Genomic DNA, 21,203 nt, shown 5'->3' on the forward strand with positions numbered 1-21,203 from the left:
CAGCACAGGTACTGACTCTGTCCTCTGAGGAGCCACAGTGCAGGGCTGTCTTGCCTGGTGCTCAAGACCCGCTCCTGTGGCTTAGCGGGGCCGACAGGCACACCGGGGGTTACATGGAACTAGTATTCCACTAGCTTGACTTAGGAAAAGGAAGTGCAGCCACTCCAAAAGTAGAGTGCTGAAGCCACTGGGTTCGCTCCCAGCCCTGTGCTGCTCCTGGACTCTGTGTCAGCTTTCCAGTGAAGATAACAGGACTACTCTTATTGCAGAAGTCCTCAGCTTTTCATTTCCTGGAAACTTTGAGATTAGTTTGAGTGGGGCTTTGAGGAAAGAGAAGAAAGATAATGCTTGTAGCAAAATCATTAAGCAGAGTTGAAGGAAGTATAGCAATGGATGTATTTCAGGTTAGGTTTAGTGGTCTCCTGATTAGAGAGGCCCCTGTCTTAAATTAATAACACTTTTTAAATAACAGCTTAACTGAGACATAATTTACATACCCTAAAATTTACCCTTTTTAAAGTGTACGAATCATTGGTTTTTATTTTACTCACAAAGTTGCGCAACCAGCACCCTAATTCTGGCACATTTTCATCACCTCAGACAGAAACCTGGTACCTTCAGCAGGAGCTCTGCGCTTCCCCTCCCCTGGCAGCCACTCCTCTACTTTCCATCCCTGTGGATTTGCCTGTTCTGGACGTTTCCTGTCAGTGGAACCATACAGATGTGACCTTTGGTGTCTGGTGTCTTTCACTTTAGCAGAATGTTTTTAAGGTCCATCCATGATGTAACATGTATCAGAATTTCCTTTTTTTTTTTTTTTTTGAGACCGAGTTTCTCGCTTGTTGCCCAGGCTGGAGTGCAATGGTGCCATCTCGGCTCACTGCAACCTCTACCTCCTGGGTTCAAGCGATTTTCCTGCCTCAGCCTCCAGAGTACCTGGGATTACAGGTATACGCCACCACGTCCAGCTAATTCGAACTCCTGACCTCTGGTGACCCACCTGCCTTATCCTCCCAAAGCGCTGGGATTATAGGTGTGAGCCACCACAGCCGGCCAGAATTTCATTCTTTTTCTGGTTGAATATTTCATGACATAGATACATCAAATTTATCCATTCAACAGTTGATGGACATTTGGGTTGTTTCTACTTTTGGGTATCTTGAATAATCCTGCTGCGAACATTCATATGTAAGTTTCTGTGTGGTTGTAAGTTCCAGTTCTCTTGGATAGACAGCAAGGAGATGAATGGCTGGATTGCTGCCACACAGTTTTCCAGAGCGATGGCCTCATTTTACCATCCCACCAGCCTAATGGTACATTTTAATCACTGCAAATGTAATCTTGTTAGAGTTTCAAGGTTTCCATGGCTCCTGCCAGTTTGTTCATGATCTCTTGAGCTATTTGTTACTGTCTACCTAGCAGAACAAACCTTGTTGGAGGAAATCCATTTCAGTATCAAGGCAAAAGTTTAATTCACTCAGGGTTGTTTTTTGTGTATATAAGGGTGACATAAAAGGAGATAAGCTGTCTTCTGGAAGGCATTATTTTTACTTCTTAATTATATACCTAAACTGTATCTCCAACTAGCCTAGAGTTTAATATTAAATGAATGAAATGAACAAGGGAATTTAGGTTAAAGAAATTTATCAGAAGCCATGGGTTTCTTACAGAAGAAATCAGGGCTCATGAAAAGTTCTCAGACTGAAGCATTGAGGGACACTTGTGATCTGTGACAGGTGCCAGCATTGCTGAAATGCCATGTGTCCTCACTGTGCAGTACTGGCTGGTGGGATTGAAGAGTCTTGCCGGCCCTGCTAGCTAGCATGCCAGATTAATGGCCTCATGCCATGCCAGTGTTATGCGCCTCCCACGAACCAGACTCATCTAGGCACTGGGATTCCACAGAGAACAGACACACAGAGCCTGCCCTCAGGAGGTTCACATTCTCGTGAGGACACAAAACAGGCAGCACTAACTAAACCAGAGGATCTCGGTGGTGACCAGCCCCGGAACAGAGGGTGAGGTGGGGCAGAGGCACCTCGGAGTGGCATCAGGGGTGACCTCTCTGCCTCTTCTCACCTATGCCCTTGTACAAAACCCAACAGTGATTGTTACAGGAATTGCCTCTTCAAGACTGCTCGGCCTTTGCTGTTCTCTTTGGCACCGATGTGACATTCATGTAGTGGGAGCCACAGCAGTGCCAAGAGCCCTTCTCAGAGGTGGACCTCCAGGGTGGGAGTGTAGGAGGCTGGCCCTAGCCCTGAGAGCCACATGAAGAGTTCCTTTCTGGTCCAGAGAGACTTCCTCAGAGTCTCCACAGGTCTTTCTCAACACTGCAGGTTGGCCTGCTCCTGAAACTACTATTTTTATGTTGAGTGTGGAACCACAGGAAAGAATGGAGTTATAGGAAGTGTTACATTGTTTATAAATAACCCACATGCGTTGACCTAATTTTACAATGAATGGGAAGTTACCTTTGCAACTCAAAATAGGACTCCTATCTAAGTTTATTGGACAGTATTAATAATGATTCATCAGCAAATAGGAAATTGTTTCTTAGACTGCATTGAGATTATATCTTAAAATACAGCCTACCAGATATGTTTGAAGTCTGTTGTCTCTGGCATGTAGAGACCCTGCTGTGTCGGGGAAGATGTGTAGTGTGTGGCCAGCATTGGGCAGGAAAGGGAGATAGTCAGAGAGGGGAGACAATCTAAAGAACAGGACCATGTAACAGACAAGCAGGGAGGAAAGAAACAAATAAAAATGAATGAGGGCTGGCCAGTCATGATGGCTCACACCTATAATCCTAGCACTTTGGGAGGCCAAGGCAGAAGGATCACTTGAGGCCAAACATTTGAGACCAGTCTGGGAAACATAGTGAAACCCCATCTGTACCAAAAATTTAAAAAATTAGCTAGGAATAGTGGTGCACACCTGTAGTCCCAGCTACTTGGGAGGCTAAGGCTAGAGGATTGCTTGAGCCCAGGAGGTCACACCACTGCACTCCAGCCTGGGTAACAGAGCAAGACTCTATCTCCAAAAAATATATGTATTTGGTGGGGGGGGAAGTGTGTGTAATATAAAAAAGTAATGAGGGCCCAAAGAGGTTTTTTTAAAAAAATATGTTACTCAGTGTTTACCTTATTAGAAATTAAAACTGAAAAAGATTTAACACATTAATTTACCTAAAAGCGTCTATAATCAACCCATTACATGATGACCTAAATAACATTTTTTATGAAAAATATTTCCTAAAACACAAAAACAAATATTTAGCGATGAGAGTCGCATTGCCCTGTATTTTGCAGGTCTCTTCACTGGTTGAACAGGAGATGATGGATTATCATCTGTGCTCCGCCTTCAATCTGTTGTAATATCACACATCATGGGCCTCTAGAAAATACCACTGTACACTCATGAGAGAATGGAAGTGAGAAAGAAAAATAAAGGCTTGGCAGAAAACAGTTTTGGCCTTGTAGGCTGCCTGAAAGGCTCTGGGAACCTCCAGCAACCCCCAGACCCCACTTTAAGAATGACTGGTCTAAAGTATTCCACTATCCAAATGAACTCTCTTGGAGAGGTATGAGTTCTACAACAGTGACAGGTACAGAGAAATTAGCAGCAACATGACAAATTTTAAGAACATTTTATACCCAAAATACTTGCTTGGTTAGAAAAAAAAAAAAATGATTCCAAGCTCTGTGAGGATGAGTCCATCATGGGCCAGGTGCTTCCTTGTTATCTTTCCGTTTTCTGTTGTCCACAGCACCATTGTGGCTTAAATCTCCTAGAGCAAATTCCACTCTATCCACACCCAAAAGACAGTGGTTCAGGCAGTTTTAAATTGCCCTGTGAAGATTTGAGAGTTAGCTGGATGAGACAGTATCAGATGGAAAAAATAACCCCTGAAATAACTTGGAGAATAGGTAAGCAAATTGATAATATCAGCTAATGTTCTGGTGTGCAAACAAGATTTTCCATGTTTACTCTCTTCTGGTGGACTGAAGTATGGAAATCTTGGTTGCCTTTACTTTGAATGGTTGGTTTTTCAAATGACATTTGTCATCTACCAGTCAAGATAATTAATACCAGCTATAATGAGGCCAGAGGAAGTAGATCATTTGCCACACCAAAATATCCATAAAATGTGTGTAGAAATATGTAAATTTAGCATTGTTTCAATGACGGTGAGGCGAGAACTCTGCTTCCTTCCTCTGTTGTGTATTTCTTAGACTTCTCTTGGGCATGATGCCACTCCCACTCTCTTCTTGGTCTGCAGACGATTTCCATTGCCCCAGGACTTGCCCCATCCTCATTTCTGAGCTCATGGGTGATGCTGGGGCTGCCTTTCTAGGAATTCAGGAAATGGAGGTACCCAGTTAAAGTTATCTGCATCTGTGTAGCTTACTCATTTCCATGCACCTTTCTTGTCGCATGGTGGGAAATCTTGGCTCTAGTTTACTCAGGAGAAACATCTGTCCTTTGACATCACTTCCGACTCTTGAACTGAATTTGTAAATTTTTTCTGAAGATGGTCTCAAGTTAGTTCTCTTCCTTTGTGGTTTGTTTTCTACTTAGATTTTGACAGCCTCCAAAATATGTTACCAAAAACAGAATTCAGGCAAGAAAATTGATTTTTTTTTTTTCATTCTAAGAAATAAGTTAACTTTGCTTCATGTAAATATCTCCATCGGTTTATTCCTAATCCTTTATAATGTTTAGAGTATTTTTTTCTCTCTCAAGGATCTGGTAATTACTAAAACAAATTTGAAACTGTTTTTAACATTAAAGTTCGTGGCTCTGTCTTTGTAAATTTTTCATTACAAATAGATTGGAAATATTCAGGTGCAATTCTGTTTTGCACCAGAGAGCACTTTGTAACACAGAAAGTCTTCAGTCCGCCAAACTCACCTGTCAGCCTGCAGAAGGCACTTATCGCAGATGGCTGACTGTTTCTAGCGCCCCATGCTGCCATGCTCGCATAGAAAGGTGTCTGCTTCACCACCCACACCTAGCACTGGAGACTTTGGAACCGTCTTTCCTCCTCAAACAGAGGCACATGTCAGCGAGGGACAGCAGCAGCACTAGGAATTAGAGAATCACAGAATCCTACAAGGGAGGAAGATGAAGCTGAGAGAGATTTGGAATTTCCACTGTAGAAGGTGGACAGTATCCTCTCTGTCCAAGTCTGTGGCCAGCATTCTTCTGAGCAAATGCACATCACCCGCAGTGTCATGGGGTTGGAGTGTGCAGGCTCAGCCCTGGAGGAAGTGAGTTGGCAGGACCCCCTTCTGCGTGCCGGTCATCTCCAGTACAGCCCAGTCTCAGCCTCTCCATGGGGCCCTCATGAGATGTAAGTGATGTGGTGCCCCCATCCTTACTCTGTCTCTCTTGAGGGGTGTCTCCAAGGGCTTTTTTATAAGTGAGAACATGTTCTTAGAAAGTGCCTTTTACACTTCAGTGACTAGTCACATGTCGGGGTGGCCTTGCTTTAAAGAATGTGGAAGACTCGAAAACAGTCTTAGGGTTGGCCTCAGTGAACCATGATTGCGCCACTCCAGCCTGGATTACAGAGCAAGAGACCCTGTTAAAAAAGAAAAGAAAAAAAAAAAAAACACTTAGTATTTATTTTTATGTTAAATATAATTTTCATTATGGTAAAATAACGTACTATAAAATTTATAATTTCAACCATTTTAAGTATAACTTGGTAGATATAATTTTAACATGTGTATAGATCTTGATATCTTTCCACTTAAAAAGTACACTGGTTACTATAATAAAAACATAGCGCTGAAAGTCTTTCAGGTTCCTGAGCGTGACTTTAGGAAAGCTCTTATTGGGTCCCGCCAGGCCTCCTACCTCCCTCCTCCCGCCTCCAGGAGCAGCTGCGTGTTCTACAGCCTGTGCATGCAGGTGGGTTTGCCGCAGCCCCCAAGTGAGTGCACAGAGGAGGCTCCCAGGCTGTCCCTGTTCCCTGCCTGTGCCATGCTGTCACCTTCCTTTGCATGTTCTGCACCACGCCCCAGCCCTCTTCTTGCTGCTCTTCAAATACAGCTGATTTTTAGAGGTCAGATGAACTGTGACTGAGTGTGATGGGAAACATGGCTCTTCCTTCAGTGACGGGTAGCTGAGTTGACCTCCACCCATGCTCTCTGGGTGTCTTGTGGGAGCTGGTGGGAGAGCTGCTGACTGCTGCAGAGCCTGCCAAACTGGGGACCTGATGGGTAGGACAGTTGGCCCTGCTTCTCTCCTTGTCTGCTCCACAAACTTTTGTTGTCACAGATTAATGACCAAAATTTGTCTACAGACTCATTTTATCCAATCTATAAATTAAGGTATACCCCAAGAAATTTATTCCAACATGATGATGTTATCAAATCATAAGCATAATGAATTAATCTGTATGTCCCCTTTTTCTCTAATTAAACATTTACTTTACATTTTAAACTTTTTAAATAAAAATGTTTATTAATTTTTGAAAAGACAGACTTATGGTAGCCACTCCCCTGTCAGACTGTTTGTTTCTTAAACATATTTTTAAAGGATCACTTTTTTAAAAGAATGTTTCCTGTGTAACCAAATGAATAGTAAAGAATGAATTGCAGTGGGAGGAACAATACACTTTTTAACTGTGCCAAAAGTGAGTTTCTGCACCAAGTCTATGCCCAGCAGAAGTGGGAGTCATTTGAATGTGTTAGCTGGCCCCAGACAACTCTGCTTCACAAGGCAACAGTGGCCATCCAAACCATTATCTATTTTAAAAATAGTTTTTAAAAACAGTAGAGAAGCTGATTTTTTATGAGACTAAGCATTTTATTTAACCATAGCCATTCTTCAGCTAAGCGTCGTGCATTAAATATAAATGTATAATGTGTCTAAACTTTTTTAATTAGCTGGTACCATCCTCTAAATAAAAGTCATTAAATTCAAATAGAACTTTCCTATGGCTGTGTGCTTCTCGAACAGCATTTCTCAAAGAGAATTCCAAGGGAACACAGTTTCTCAGGACATTGTTAGTGATGACACCAAAAAGGGTTTCATGGTTATACATGGGAGAAGCTTTAGTTTAAAACAGTATGCCACAGGTGCCTTTTACACGGGGCTCTCCAGGCCCTCCGCCATGTCCAGTCCCACTGTAGCGTGTGAGGGTCCTGCCAGCCACAGATGCACCACACAGCAACAGGCAGGGAGTTCTGTTCTCATGGGTTACACTTCACAGAACACTTTTTGGGAAACTCCAAAATTTTAGGAAAATTGATAAGCACTCTGTCACTATCTGGAAAGGGTTGTTTATTTTTCTATACTGTATAAAGACCTCTTTTTACACTCATCTTTTATCATCCTCCTAATTTTACTCGGTTTCTTCTCAGAGTAACACTAGGATTAAAATCCTGTCTTAAACTGGGCAGATTTTTGAGCAAAAAACAGCATAAAAGTTTATGGCTTTAGCAATGACAATACTGGTAACTATAGTAATATCAAGTGGCTAATGTGTTGGATACTCACTCTGAGTATAGAAACCCTAGTAGGTGCTGCACATATGTTCTTTACTTCCTTTACTCCTTGCAATAATGCCAGCAGCAACCCCCAGTTTCCCAGAAGGGCTGATGTAAGAGTCAAGCATTTTCTTAAGGTCTCACAGTGTATGAAAGGCAGAGCTTAAGCAAGATGAGTTTCTTGACTCCAGGGGCCCTGCTGTTTCCCACCTCTGTTAACAAGGGGCTCAGGTAAAGGTTAGAGCCAGGTCTCGGAAGTGCAGTCAGATCTAAGGTGAGAACCATATAACTGAAATCATAACAGTGTTGTCCTTTTGTGTCCTTCTATATATTTTACTTCAGATAACTTTTCTTTTTTGTGTGTGTGACGGAATTTGGCTCTTGTTGCCCAGCTGTAGTGCAATGACGTGATCTCGGCTCACTGCAACCTCCGCCTACCAGGTTCAAGAGATTCTCCTGCCTCAGCCTCCCGAGTAGCTGGGATTACAGGCATCTGCCACCATGCCTGGCTAACTTTTGTATTTTTAGTAGAGACAGAGTTTCACCATGTTGGCCAGGCTGGTCCCGAACTGCTGACCTCAGGTGATCCATCCACCTCAGCCTCCCAAAGTGCTGGGATTATAGGCATGAGCCACCACACCCAGCTCAGATAACTTTTCTTACATGTAATACATATCTGTTTGGGAAAAATATACAAAATGCCCAATCCAAAGGAAGAAAGTAAATATCACCTTCAAACTCTACTCAGATAACCACTAAAAACATTCTTATAGGCTTCAGTCTTTTCCTTTGGCTTAATATATATATAGATGCATGCATAGATACACACACACACACACACACACACACACACACAGAGAGTTAATTTGTTGCCTACTTTTTTCTTAGCAGGGTGTCACAAATGTGTTTCCATGTCCATAAATATTTTTTTGTAACCATTTCAGTGACTGCATAATATTTCACTGTGTGGATGGATCCTAATTTAGTGAGCAAGTTCCTGTTGTGCAATTGATTTCCCACAGTGTCTGTCCATCTGTCTGTGTGTCTTCTTTCTTCCCCATCTGAATCGCCTCACATCTCGAATTGTAGTTCCATGGCCTTAGGCATTAGAGGCTGTTAAGCATTCTACCAGCTCACTGGCCTAGTACTCAGTAAGGGATGTCTGATGATGAATACCTTTAACTTTCCTTGTTCCAGGACAGCGGGGATTTTTAGTTTGATTGACACCCTATGGCCCCCAGCGATACCTCTGAAAACACCTGGCCGCGACCAGCCCTGTGAAGAGGTAAGCCCGGCACTGGAAAAACTTCCCCAGTTGCGGACTACTCCATGCCAGGTGCCAAGCCAGGCATCATCACTGCCACCCACATGGTCTGTGTCCCCCACTCCAGTGGCAACAAGGAGCCCCTGTGCAGCCAGTTCCTTTGTGGTGACGCATGAATATGAGCCAGGACTGGGATTCAGGTCCTGGAGACCAAGCTCTGGCTGCCTTCCCTACTGTGCTGCACAACATTTTCTTGAAGTTAACTTATGATGAATGCGTAAACCACAACCCTCATATACGTTGGAACAATTGGGGTCTCAGCCTCATACTAAAGCAAACATATAGAATTTTTCCCACGAACTTCTAGTCACTCATAGAACCAACACTCAGTTACCAATTGGAGCAGGAACTCAATACAATCCATAGACATTCGTACAACGTCCTGGGTAGCCAGGAACTTCCATTGCCCTGCTTGTCTATGATAGTGTCTCAGAAGAAGCAAAATGGATGAAAAGTGTTCCCTCCTCCCTCCTGAGCCTTTTCCAGCAGGTTAACCAGCTGCTGCTTTGGGCCAGAGCTCCCAAAACAACTGAGGCTGTCTTCCTTAGGTTGTGGCTGACTTCTTAGTAGTGCTAAGTCTGTGACCCTGTACTGTGCCAAACAGCATAGTAGTTGTCAAAACACACGGTGGTTCACGCCTGTAATCCCAGCATTTGGGAGGCCGAGGCAGGCGGATCACCTGAGGTCGAGAGTTCGAGACCAGCCTGACCAACATGGAGAAACCCCGTCTCTACTAAAAATACAAAATTAGCTGGGCATTGTGGCGCATGGCTGCAATCCCAGCTACCCAGGAGGCTGAGGCAGGAGAATCACTTGAACCCAGGAGGCGGAGGTTGCAGTGAGCCGAGATGGCGCCATTGCAATCCAGCCAACAAGAGCAAAACTCTGTCTCAAAAAACAAAAAAAAAAGCCATTTCTAGATTACTACTTAAGGGGAAGTAATTTCTAGATGATATTTTCAGTATAACCTGAAAGATTTCTAAAATGAAATCTTGAATTAATAGGTTCATAAGTATGGAAGTTCTTATACTTGGTCCCAGAAGTAAACAATGCAGTCCATTCCTTGTATAGCATTCCAGAGAGAGGATGCATCTGTAAGCGAGTATGTATATATAAAAGAGGAGATTTTAATCATGTGCTTGAGTCTTTTAACAATACATTCCCCTTCTGCTTTTGCCTCATGTAAACAGATAAAAACTCATCTGCCTCCTCCAGCCTTATGTTACATCCTCACAGCTCATCCAAATCTGGGACAAATTGATATAATTGACGGAGACCCCATTTATAAGCTTTACCAGCCTCCAGTTACCCGCTGCTTAAGAGACATTATCCAGGTAATGTTTTTGTTTCTAACAAGTTATTTAGGTATTAGCTGTGTCTGTGTGCTTTGTGTAATGCTGCCAACCTTTTCTAATTCCTTTCCAGATGAATGATCTTGGTACCCGTTGCAGTTTCTATGCCAGGGTGATTTACCAAAGACCACAGGTAATAATCTGTCTCAATCTCTCAGTCTCTCTCTCTCTCAATCTCTCAGCCCCTCTCTCTCTCTCTGTCTCACACACACACACACGCACACACACACACACGGTGTTAGAGGTTTGTGAAAGGGCAGTCTCCTTTGGAAATTAATAGATTGCCAAAACAGAAAAGTGTTTTTAAAGTCCAGTTAAGTATGCCCCATATACTGAAGTGGCAGTAAATCCATTCCTTTTACAGGTGCGGACTACCAGCCAGTGTGCTAAGCACTGGGGTGTAAGACACCCAAGTACAACCCTGTCCCCAAAGCTTCTCAGCCCAGTAATTTTCATTCTTTCCTGACACTTAGGCAGGTTGAAGAAAGGAAAGAGATGCAGAAACCTCATTTATGTGGTGGAAATGGTAATCTCAGGATTGAGCTCAGCTACTTCTGGGAACTTTTAGAGCTTTTGAAACTGAAAGCCCTCCCATCCCACCTCCATGGTCCCTATGAGGCCTCGGCCTATTCTAGGGAGCAGCGGCCTAGAGGAGCTTGCTATCAATCAGCTAGGAGTAGAGGAGGGAAGGAGACCTGCTTGCCAGTTTGAATGCATGGACTACATTCTGCAAGAAACCTCTGCTGGCCCTTACCTTATGGAGGAATATCCATGTAGATCTAATCATCCAAGAGGGATTGAGAACATCCTATTTGTTAAACTCTTATCCACTCATAGGCAATGTGCACTGGGTGCATCTGCCATGGTGCAGGAGAGAGTGAGTGCCCCACACATTGCCTCCTTGAGGGTGTGTATGAGTGGAGCAAACCAGGCCCCAGATGCCTGCACTCACCTGGGCTGTCAGTGGATCACCAGCTACCAGCCAGGCCAGAATACCCAGGAATTGCCCAGCAAGGAGTCTCAAGGGAGGGCAGGAGGCTGGCACCTCAGCCAGCAACCTCGGCCAGGTGCCCCAGTGCACCTTGAGTCAGGGGACAGTGGTGTGGGTGGCACCAGGGGCTGTCTTCTAATCATACTATGCCTGGTTATCAAGATCTGACACTCACACCCCTCACTTTTCTTTTTGCTGATGAAATATGCTAAAGCACACCCAGACACCTTGTGCCATTTCCCCTTACATGCTTGTTATGAATCTCTACAAAGCATTCATGCTTGCATACAACCCAATTCAGCTGCCTGGTTTTGGAGCCTTTCTCTTCCGCTTAAGTTATTCAGAGTTATTTTCTGTTGTGCATTTATTTTGAACAAATTCTTTGCATTTCTCTGATCATTCTTAGTGGAAGAACAAGAAAGTGACTAAAAGAATATGTTTCTTAACTTCTAGTCAAGTTCTTGATGAGTTGCATATATACGAGTATCATTAAATCATTGTTATCACAAGCATGTTAAATCAGCTCCTCTTCCATCTGCATCAGGAGTAGTGGGCAGACTGTTTCTGTAAAGAGCCAGATAGTCAATATTTTAGGCTTCTTGGGTTGTATGGTTTTCATAGCAACTACTCAGCTCCACCTTGCAGTGCAAAAGCAGCCATGTTGTCATTCACAAATGAATGAGCAGGGCTGTGTTTCAGAAACCTTTATTTACAGACACCAAAATTTGAATTTAACTTAATTTTTACTTGTCACAAAATATTCTTATGGTTTTTTTAACCATTTAAAAATGTAAGAACCTTGAATAAATATAAAAACCACGCTTAGCTTACAGGCCACACATAAGCAGGGGGCAGGCTGGATTAGCCCACAGGCCTTGGTTTGCTCACGTTCTTCAGGTGCTGAGCATGGCTGGAGGACACAGGAACTGTGACGCAGAAAAAAAAACAACCCTTGTGTCTCCTGGCATCCTGTAGGTTGTACTGAATGTGCAGTGTGGTGCGTGTCAGGGAGAGGAGACAGGGAGGGCCATCTACTGACAGCCACCGAGTAGGGGGTGCAAGCTTGTTACCTAAGGATGCCATAGGTGCTGTGCAAGAACACAGCGCTGGTACATATGATCATCATATGAAAGAACTTTAAGGCTTTATCTCAATTTAATTTTTACATTTCAGATGTAAGGAGTGTGCCTTAGGTGATATGCTAGTAACTGTCAATTGCCTTTCCTTTCCTTCTCTGCAGAAAGTGTGTGTGTGTTTCTGCAGCTTAACCTGTGGATTATCTAGTGCTTGCCAACGCATAGAGTGTTGCCCACAGAAAGGAAATCAGAGGGCTGAGTTGTGAATATAAATGAACCACATTTAGCTCTTTATTTTTTATTATCAATACTTCACCTTTAATTTCTGTGAGAGATTTTTCAGATTTTCCAACCATTCTCGTGTATATATCATTTTAGCAGCAATAGTGTCACTGTTCTTAATTCCAAGTGGAGGAGACCAAGGCTAGGCCTGGTATCTGCTATCTCTGATACACACAACCAAACCCAGGTGGAGCCTGGCATGGGTTTCCTAACTCTTACTCAGCCCAGTGTCCCATGGTGCTTCCTGACTCCACAGTCCTTCAGTTACCTGGAGCCCTGGGGGTGGAGCAGGGACGCAACACACCCCTATCCCCAACCACGTGCTGGCTGAGCTTGTGCAGGTACTTCACCACATTGTCTCATGTCCTTGTCTGTCAAATGGGTGTGACATTCTCTCACCATATTGGATTGTTCTAGGATGAATTTAGGAGTTTTAAAATACCCTTTTTCGTTTGTTTTCTCTTCATCTGTTCCCCTTTTCATCATTTGACAGCTGATCAGTGCCTCTCATGAAGAATTAGAGAATGACTGACATAAGTCCCTCAGTGGTACTCCCTGTGAGCACCCCAGTGTCCGGCTCAGCAGATAGGAGGATAGGGCTCCCAGCAAGGACGAGGCAGGGCATGTACTATGTCTCATACTTTCCAAGCCTGAGGAGACCTAAGACTGCCTTCACGTTCCTCTGCTCACCTTGAGAAGGGTCAGTGTGTGTGGGGATGCCCTTGACATCTGGCACATTCCTGCTCTTCTGGGTCATGGGCCAGGCGGTGGCTCTCTGTGAAGGTGCCATTCACCCACAGGGAGAATGCTGTCCTCATAGTAGCCACGTGGCAGTTGCAGCTCACACTGCTGCCCATGGCCCTCTGGCTGAGACTGAGGTTGAAAGTAAAGAAAGCAGATGTCAAAATGCTTGCACCAAAACCAGTTGGAGGGGAACTCTGGGGCAGAGAAAGACCAAGAGTGAAGCAGGTCATCCAGCTTGCCTTGTGAAGGAGTCCTCCCTCAGGGAAGTAGAGAAGATATGTTAATCACCTCCTATCCAAAAAACAGGCTCCCACCAGTGCAAGTGCAGCTTTCAGTGAGCATGACTTCCAGTGGGCATGTGTGCCTAGGAATCAGTGGTCGTATAGCCACAAAACAGTCAAAGACCTGGAACCCAATGGAACAGGTTCCATGATCCACTGAAATTCTATCTGTCTCCTGTAGTCTGCTTTTGTAAGAGAATCACCAGAAACCAGCTGTCTCAAGAAGGAATTGAAATAAGCTGAGTCCTGGGGCCAGTCCGTAGTGAAGCCAGTGGCCTGCATCCTTGGCAGTGAGAGTTGACTTTCAGAATGGCACCATGAGTCACTGCTGGAACTCGAGCCATAAAAACAGACCTAGACTAGGTGTGGTGGCTCACACCTGTCATCCTAGCACTTTGGGAGGCTGAGGCTAGAGGATCTCTTGAGGCTAGGAGTTCCAGACCAGCCTGGGCAACAAAGCACAACCCCATCTCTACAAAAAAATAAAAAATTAGCCAGGCATGGTGCTGCATACCTATCTTCTCAGCTACTTGGGAGGCTGACGTGGGAGGATCGTGTGAGCCCAGGAGGTTGCTGCAGTGAGCTGTGATTGCACCACTGCACTCCAGCCTGGGTGACAGAGTAAGACCTTGTCTCAAAAAAAAAAAAAAAAAACAGATTCAGTTGTATTTATATTACACTAAAGACTAAGTCATGAAGGTGAAAAAGATAGTTTTCATATTTAACTTTTATTTTGTAATAATTATAGTTTCACAGTAGATTGCAAAGAAATATACCGGGGGGTCTGGTGCACCCCTCCACCCCCATGTTAATATCCCACACCCACAGTAACCACAGTAAAAACCAAAACCAGCTGGGTGCAGTGGCTCACGCCTGTAATCCCAGCACTTTGGGAGGCCAAGGCAGGCAGATCACAAGGTCAGGAGATCGAAACCATCCTGGCTAATGGTCCTGGCTAATTTTTAGTGGAAACCCTGTCTCCACTAAAAATACAAAAAAAGTAGCTGGGCGTGGTGGCAAGCGCCTGTAGTCCCAGCTACTTGGGAGGCTGAGGCAGGAGAATGGTGTGAACCTGGGAGGCGGAGCTTGCAGTGAGCCAAGATCATGCCACTACACTCCAGTCTGGGCAACAGAGTGAGACTCCGTCTCAACAACAACAACAACAAAAAAAAAACAAGAAACTGACACAGGCACAATCCATGGAGCACATTCAGGTTTCAACATCCTTGTGTGCACTCTGTGTGTTTGTGTGTGTGTGTGCTTCTGTGCAGTTTTGTCACATGTACAGCCTTGCATCACCATCACTGCAGTCAGAATCCTCTGCTGTGCCATCACCACCGATTCCCGTGTTGCCCTTTATAGCCACGTCGATCGTTTTTTCATCCCTACCCCTGGCAACCACTCACATGTTCTCTGTCATTATAATTATGTTGTTTTATGGTTGTTACATAATTAGAACCATGCAATATATATCTGTATTAGTTTCCTAGGATTATCATATAAAGTTCCAAAAACTAGATAGCTTAAAACAATAGAAATGTATTCTCTCATACTTCTGGAGGCCAGAAGTCTGAAATCAAGGTGTTAGCAGTGGCCAGGCACAATGGCTCACACCTGTAATCTCAGCACTTTGGGAGGCTGAGGCAAGAGGATCACTTGAGGCCAGGAGCCCGAGACCACCTTGGCCAACATAGTGAGGCTCCATCTCTATTTAAATTGTTTTTTAGGCCCGGTGCTGTGGCTCACACCTGTAATACCAGCACTTTGGGAGGCTGAGGCAGGTAGATCATCTGAGGTCAGGAATTGGAGATCAGCCTATCCAACATGGTGAAACCCCATCTCTACTAAAACTACAAAAAATTAGCTGGGTATGGTGGTGCACGCCTGTAGTCCCAGCTACTTGGGAGGCTGAGGCAGGAGAGGCAGAGGCTGAAGTGAGCCAAGATCGCTCCATTGCACTCCAGCCTGGGTGACAGAGTGAGACTCTGTCTAAAAACAAACAAAAAAAAATCATTAAAGAAATACAAGGTGTTGGCCGGGCGCGGTGGCTCACGCCTGTAATCCCAGCACTTTGGGAGGCCGAGGCGAGCGGATCACAAGGTCGGGAGATCGAGACCACGGTGAAACCCCGTCTCTACTAAAAATACAAAAAATTAGCGGGGCGCGGTGGCGGGCGCCTGTAGTCCCAGCTACTCAGGAGGCTGAGGCAGGAGAATGGCGTGAACCCGGGAGGCGGAGCTTGCAGTGAGCCGAGATCGCGCCACTGCACTCCAGCCTGAATGACAGCGCGAGACTCCGTCTCAAAAAAAAAAAAAAAAAAAAAAAAGAAATACAAGGTGTTGGCTAACAGCATTATCTAGAGATTCATCCAAAGGACTAATAATGTTGAACATCTTTACATGTTTTTACTTGCCATCCATATGTCCTCTTTGGTAAAATGCCTGTTCACATCTTTTGCCCATTGTCTAATTGGATTGCTTGTTTGTTGGTTTATTGTTGAGTCTTTAAAGTTATTTCTATTTTCTAAATACAAAACCTTTGTCAGATACAGGATTTGCAAATATTTTCTCAGGATTTCTAAATTGTATTTTCACCCTTTTAATGATTTTTTAACATAGTAGAAGTTTTTAATTTTGATACAGTCAGATTTACCAAATTTTTTTCTTACAGATCAGTTTTGTTGTCAAGTCTAAGAGAAATCAAGTCTCTTTGCCTATCGTCAGTCCCAAAGTTATTCTTTTGTGTTCTTTTCTAGAAAATTTAATTTTACACTTTACCTTCCAAGTCCATGATGCATTTGGAGTTGGGTTTTGTATAAGGTGCATGGTTTAGGTCAAGGTTAATTTTTTCACCTTTGGATACCCATTCATTCCAGCACCATTTGTTGATAGATCATCCTTCCTCCATTAACTTGCTGTTGCACCTTTGTCAAAAATTAATTGGGCATATTTGTGTGGGAGAGATCTACTTTTTCCTGATAAATTTGCACTGGTGATATTTTTGCCTAATTACTAGCATTATAGGTGTCTATATCATCTATGCTTAAATACTTTTCCTGGGGTGGGCGTGGTGGCTTATGCCTGTAATCCCAGCACTTTGGGAGGCCGAGGCAGGTGGATCAGCTGAGGTCAGGAGTTCGAGACCAGCCTGGCCACTATGATGAAACCCCGTCTCTACAAAAATACAAAAATTAGCCGGGCATGATGGCAGGTGCCTGTAATCCCAGCTGCCCAGGAAGCTGAGGCTGGAGAATCACTTGAACCCAGGAGGAGGAGGTTGCAGTGAGCTGAGATTGTGCCACTACACTCCAGCCTGGGCGACAGAGTGAGAGTCCGTCTCAAAAAAAAAAAAAAAAAAAAATTCCTGATTACATAGGGCTATAAAAATTTTTATTAGAGTTTTTTCTTTTAGAGCAGTTTTAGGTTCCCAACAAAATTGAGAGGAGGGTACAGAGATTTTTCCATACACTTTCTACTCCCACACATCCACAGCCTCCCCATTATCAACATCCCTACCAGGGTGGCACATTGCTTACAACTAATCAACCTGTATTGACACATCATACTCACCCAGAGTCCACAGTTTACATAAGGGTTCACTCTTGGTGGTGTAATTTTATGGGCTTGCACAAATATGTAATGACATGTATCTACCATCATAGTATCATATGGAGCTAAACACCTGTGCTCCACCTGTTTATTCCCTCTCTCCACAAATCCCTGGCAAACATTCTTATTTTTACCGTCTCCATAGTTTTGCCTTTTCGGAATGTTGTATACAGTTGGAATCTTACAATCTGTAGCCTTTCAGATGGACTTCTGTCCCTTAATAATATGCATTTAAGTTTCCATGACTTTTCATGGCTAGATAGCCCGTTTCCTTTTGAGCACTGAATAATGTTCCATTGTCTGGATGTACCACATAGTTCAGTTTAGTTATTCATTCACCTACTGAAGGACATCTTGGTTGCTTCCGGGTTTTGGCAATTATGAATAAGAAGACTTTTTATTTTTTATTTATTTATTTATTTATTTTTGAGACAATTTATTTATTTATCTGTTGCCCAGGTTGGAATGCAATGGCACAATCTTGGCTCACTGCAACCTCTGCCTCCCGGGTTCAAGAGATTTTCTTACCTCAGCCTCTCGAGTAGCTGGGATTACAGGCATCTGCCACTACGCCCAGCTAATTTTTGTTTGTTTTTTTGAGACGGAGTCTCTCTGTGTCGCCCAGGCTGGAGTGCAGTGGCGCGACCTTGGCTCACTGCAACCTCCACCTCCCAGGTTCAAGCAATTCTCGTCTCCACCTCCCAAGTAGCTGGAATTACAGGCACGCACCACCATGCCGGCTAATTTTTGTATTTATAGTAGAGACAGGGTTTCACAGTGTTGGCCAGGCTGGTTTCAAACTCCTGACCTCAGGTGATTCACCCACCTCTGCCTCCTAAAGTGCTGGCATTACAGGTGTAAGCCATGGCGCCCAGCCTAATTTTTGTATTTTGTAGTGGAGGTGGGGTTTTACCATGTTGGCCAGGCTGGTCTCGAACTCCTGACCTCAAGTGATCTGCCCGCCTCTGTCTCCCAAAGTGCTGGGATTACAGGCCTGAGCCACCGTGCCTGGACAGAGAAGAAATCTATTTTTTATAAACTTTTAGCAATGTAGTGGTAGAACTGCTTTAATTAGTTACTGATGTCTTTTTCCAGATGATTTTATTGTTACTGACTTTGTTCATAACTCCAATAGTAGAGATAATTTTGTAGTTAATTTCAAAGGAGATTAGAACATTTTGGTTCATCAATAGATTGAAAGAGAGACCACTGGCCAAATCCAGAGTATTTACAAAAGCATCTAAAATTTTTGGACATTGTCAGAACTTCCAACCTCAGATAATCTTACAGAAATCTTTGCCCTTCCTGAAATATTCACCAATTTTTTCTTTTTTTTTTTTTTTTTTTTTTTTGGAGATGCTCTGTCACTCAGGCTGGAGTGCAGTGGTATGATCTCAGCACACTGCAACCTCCGCCTACTGGGTTCAAGCAATTCTCATGCCTCAGCCTCCAGAGGATCTGGGATTACAGGCGTGCACCATCAGGCCTAGCTAATTTTTATATTTTTAGTAGAGATGGGGTTTCACCACATTGGCCAGGCTGCTCTCGAACTCCTGACCTCAAGTGATGCACCCGCCTTGGCCTCCCAGAGTGCTGGGATTACCACGCCTGGCCAGAGAAGAAATCTATTTTTAATAAAATTTTAGCAGTGTAGTGGTAGTACTGCTTTATTTTTTTAGATATAAAACATTTATTAAAAGCTAGTAAATAAAATAACAAATGAACAGATCTTTTGAAAAAAGCCATTCACGTAATAATGGACAATCTACAAAGATGAAAGCATGATAAAATGCATACAGTTGTAAAACAAAGTTCCAAGTTTTCAATGGCAATAAAATATAAATAATTTACTTATTATTCCAAGCTTCTTTGAAAAAGCACAATGTAGCTAGGTTAGAAATATTGCTAAAACTTACTTTCAAGTACATTAGTTGGGTATCATGTATCCCAATTATAGAAGTGAATACATGCTTGTGAAAATCTATTAAAAACATGAAAGTGAGAAAGATAGTATGACACAGATAACTCCATCACCCAAAGATAAGCACTGCTAAAATACACATACAAATTCTCGTTTGTTTGTAAGGGTCCTCTCTGCCTCATTTTTCAAAGAACACTATTCCTCATTTCTTTCTAAAAAACAGGTATGCCATCATATTTTTCTACCCACCCATCCTTCTTCCATGTAGCAACATTATCATATAATGAAAATCCAAGATATTTTTACCAAAAGTTTAAGGTGAGATGGGAAACTGTTGTGTGTTTCTTTCTTCTTCGATAAAAATGTGATGCCTGCCGGGCGCGGTGGCTCACGCCTGCAATCCCAGCACTTTGGGAGGCCGAGGCAGGTAGATGACGAGGTCAGGAGATTGAGAACATCCTGGTCAACATGGTGAAACCCCTTCTCCACCAAACATACAAAAATTAGCGGGGCATGGTGGTGAGTTCCTGTATTCCCAGCCACTCAGGAGGCTGAGGCGCAGGAGAACTGCCCGAATCAGAGTCTGACGTTGCAGTGAGCCGAGATCGCGCCACTGCACTCCAACCTGGCGACAGAGTGAGACTCCGTCTCAAAAAAAAAAAAAAGAAAAGAAAAACAGATAGTAGTGCCTTAGGTGTTTTGTGTTTTTGTTTTTGTTTTTGTTTTTTTTGAGACGGAGTGCCACTCTGTTGCCCAGGCCATCTCAGCTCACTACAACCTCTACCTCCTGGGTCCACGCCATTCTCCTGCCTCAGCCTCCCGAGCAGCTGGGACTACAGGTGCCCGCCACCACCCCCTGCCAATTTTTTGTATTTTTAGCAGAGACTGGGTTCCACCACATCAGCCAGGATAGTCAGGATCTCCTGACCTCGCAATCCACCCGCCTCGACCTCCCAAATTGCTGGGACTGCACGTGTGAACCGCACCTGGCCGCCTTAGGTGATTTTTTAAAATAACCTGACTCTTGACTATTTTTCAAATGTAATGGAAATTCAGAGTTGTCCAAAATAACCTACAGAGGTGTAGAATAACATGCTGTTTTGCTTTATAAGTAAGTCTACACACTTATGATATTTCATGAGAAAACGTTTTCTGTATTGCCATCTATTTTTAGATAAAAACTTTTTTGAAATATTCTATTAAAAGGTTACAGAAAAGAATAATCAGCTTTGCAATCTGATTGCAACAAGAGAATGTACTATTATATATACAATAACTAGAAAAATAAACTTTCATGGTATGTTTTTTAAATGCTTAATTCAAACTAATACTATACTGGTAGGATTATCAATAAGAACTCTTAAATAAGGCCAGGTACCGTGGCTCATTCCTGTAATCCCAGCAGTTTGAGAGGCTGAGGCAGGTGGATTGCTTGAGCTCAGGAGTTCAAGACCAGCCTGGCCAAAATAGAAAAATTCCATCTCTGCAAGAAATACAAAAATTAGCCAGATATGGTGCTGTGCTCCTGTAGTCCCAGTTACTTGGGAGGCTAAGGCAGAATTGCTTGAGCCCAGGAGGCAGGGGTTGCAGTGAGCTGAAATTGCACCATTGCACTCCAGCCTGGGGGACAGAGTGAGACCCTGTCTGAGAAAAAAAAAAGAAGAAAAAACTCTTAAATATTTTTAACATTTTCTAAAATTGGCTAAAAGAAAGCAAGCATTCTTTAAATTAGCAGATCAGTAGCAGAAAAAGTATTGCACTCCAAAATCTCAGCTGCAAGATAAATACAAACTCAGGTTACAAATCAATAGTGTCTCAATATGTATGAAGTTACATTGATGAAAATTTCACATAACACTAAATGGCAGAAAAGCTCATGCAGTCATCCAGACTCTAATATCACCTTATATATTAAGGAGTCATCCAACTTGAGACACCAGAATTTTGATTCTGTAAATATCTCTGAGTGACCATCTACATTTCCAGCTTTATCATACTCCATTTTCCCCATCAAAGCTTTTGTTTTTATTAAGCCCAAGAAGAATAAGACAAAATGAAGAAAAATGGGTATGTGGTACACAGATCCCTCTAGGTGACACAAGAATTGACATGTCTGACTCAG

The 21,203-nt window shown here is 43.3% G+C and overlaps 1 protein-coding gene across 3 annotated transcripts in view; it reads left to right on the forward strand.

Annotated features, from left to right (window-relative positions):
- Positions 1 to 21,203, forward strand: part of SPIDR (scaffold protein involved in DNA repair) — a 483,830-nt gene that overhangs the window by 435,905 nt on the left and 26,722 nt on the right. For all 3 annotated transcript variants that reach the window (XM_025393220.1, XM_025393221.1, XM_025393222.1), the window contains 3 exons: positions 8,700 to 8,787; positions 10,017 to 10,160; positions 10,252 to 10,311. In XM_025393220.1, the coding sequence (XP_025249005.1) occupies positions 8,700 to 8,787; positions 10,017 to 10,160; positions 10,252 to 10,311 (292 nt within the window). The remainder of the gene's footprint in view (positions 1 to 8,699; positions 8,788 to 10,016; positions 10,161 to 10,251; positions 10,312 to 21,203) is intronic.

Source organism: Theropithecus gelada, chromosome 8 (assembly GCF_003255815.1).
Source record: "Theropithecus gelada isolate Dixy chromosome 8, Tgel_1.0, whole genome shotgun sequence".
Classification (NCBI taxonomy): Eukaryota; Metazoa; Chordata; class Mammalia; order Primates; family Cercopithecidae; genus Theropithecus; species Theropithecus gelada.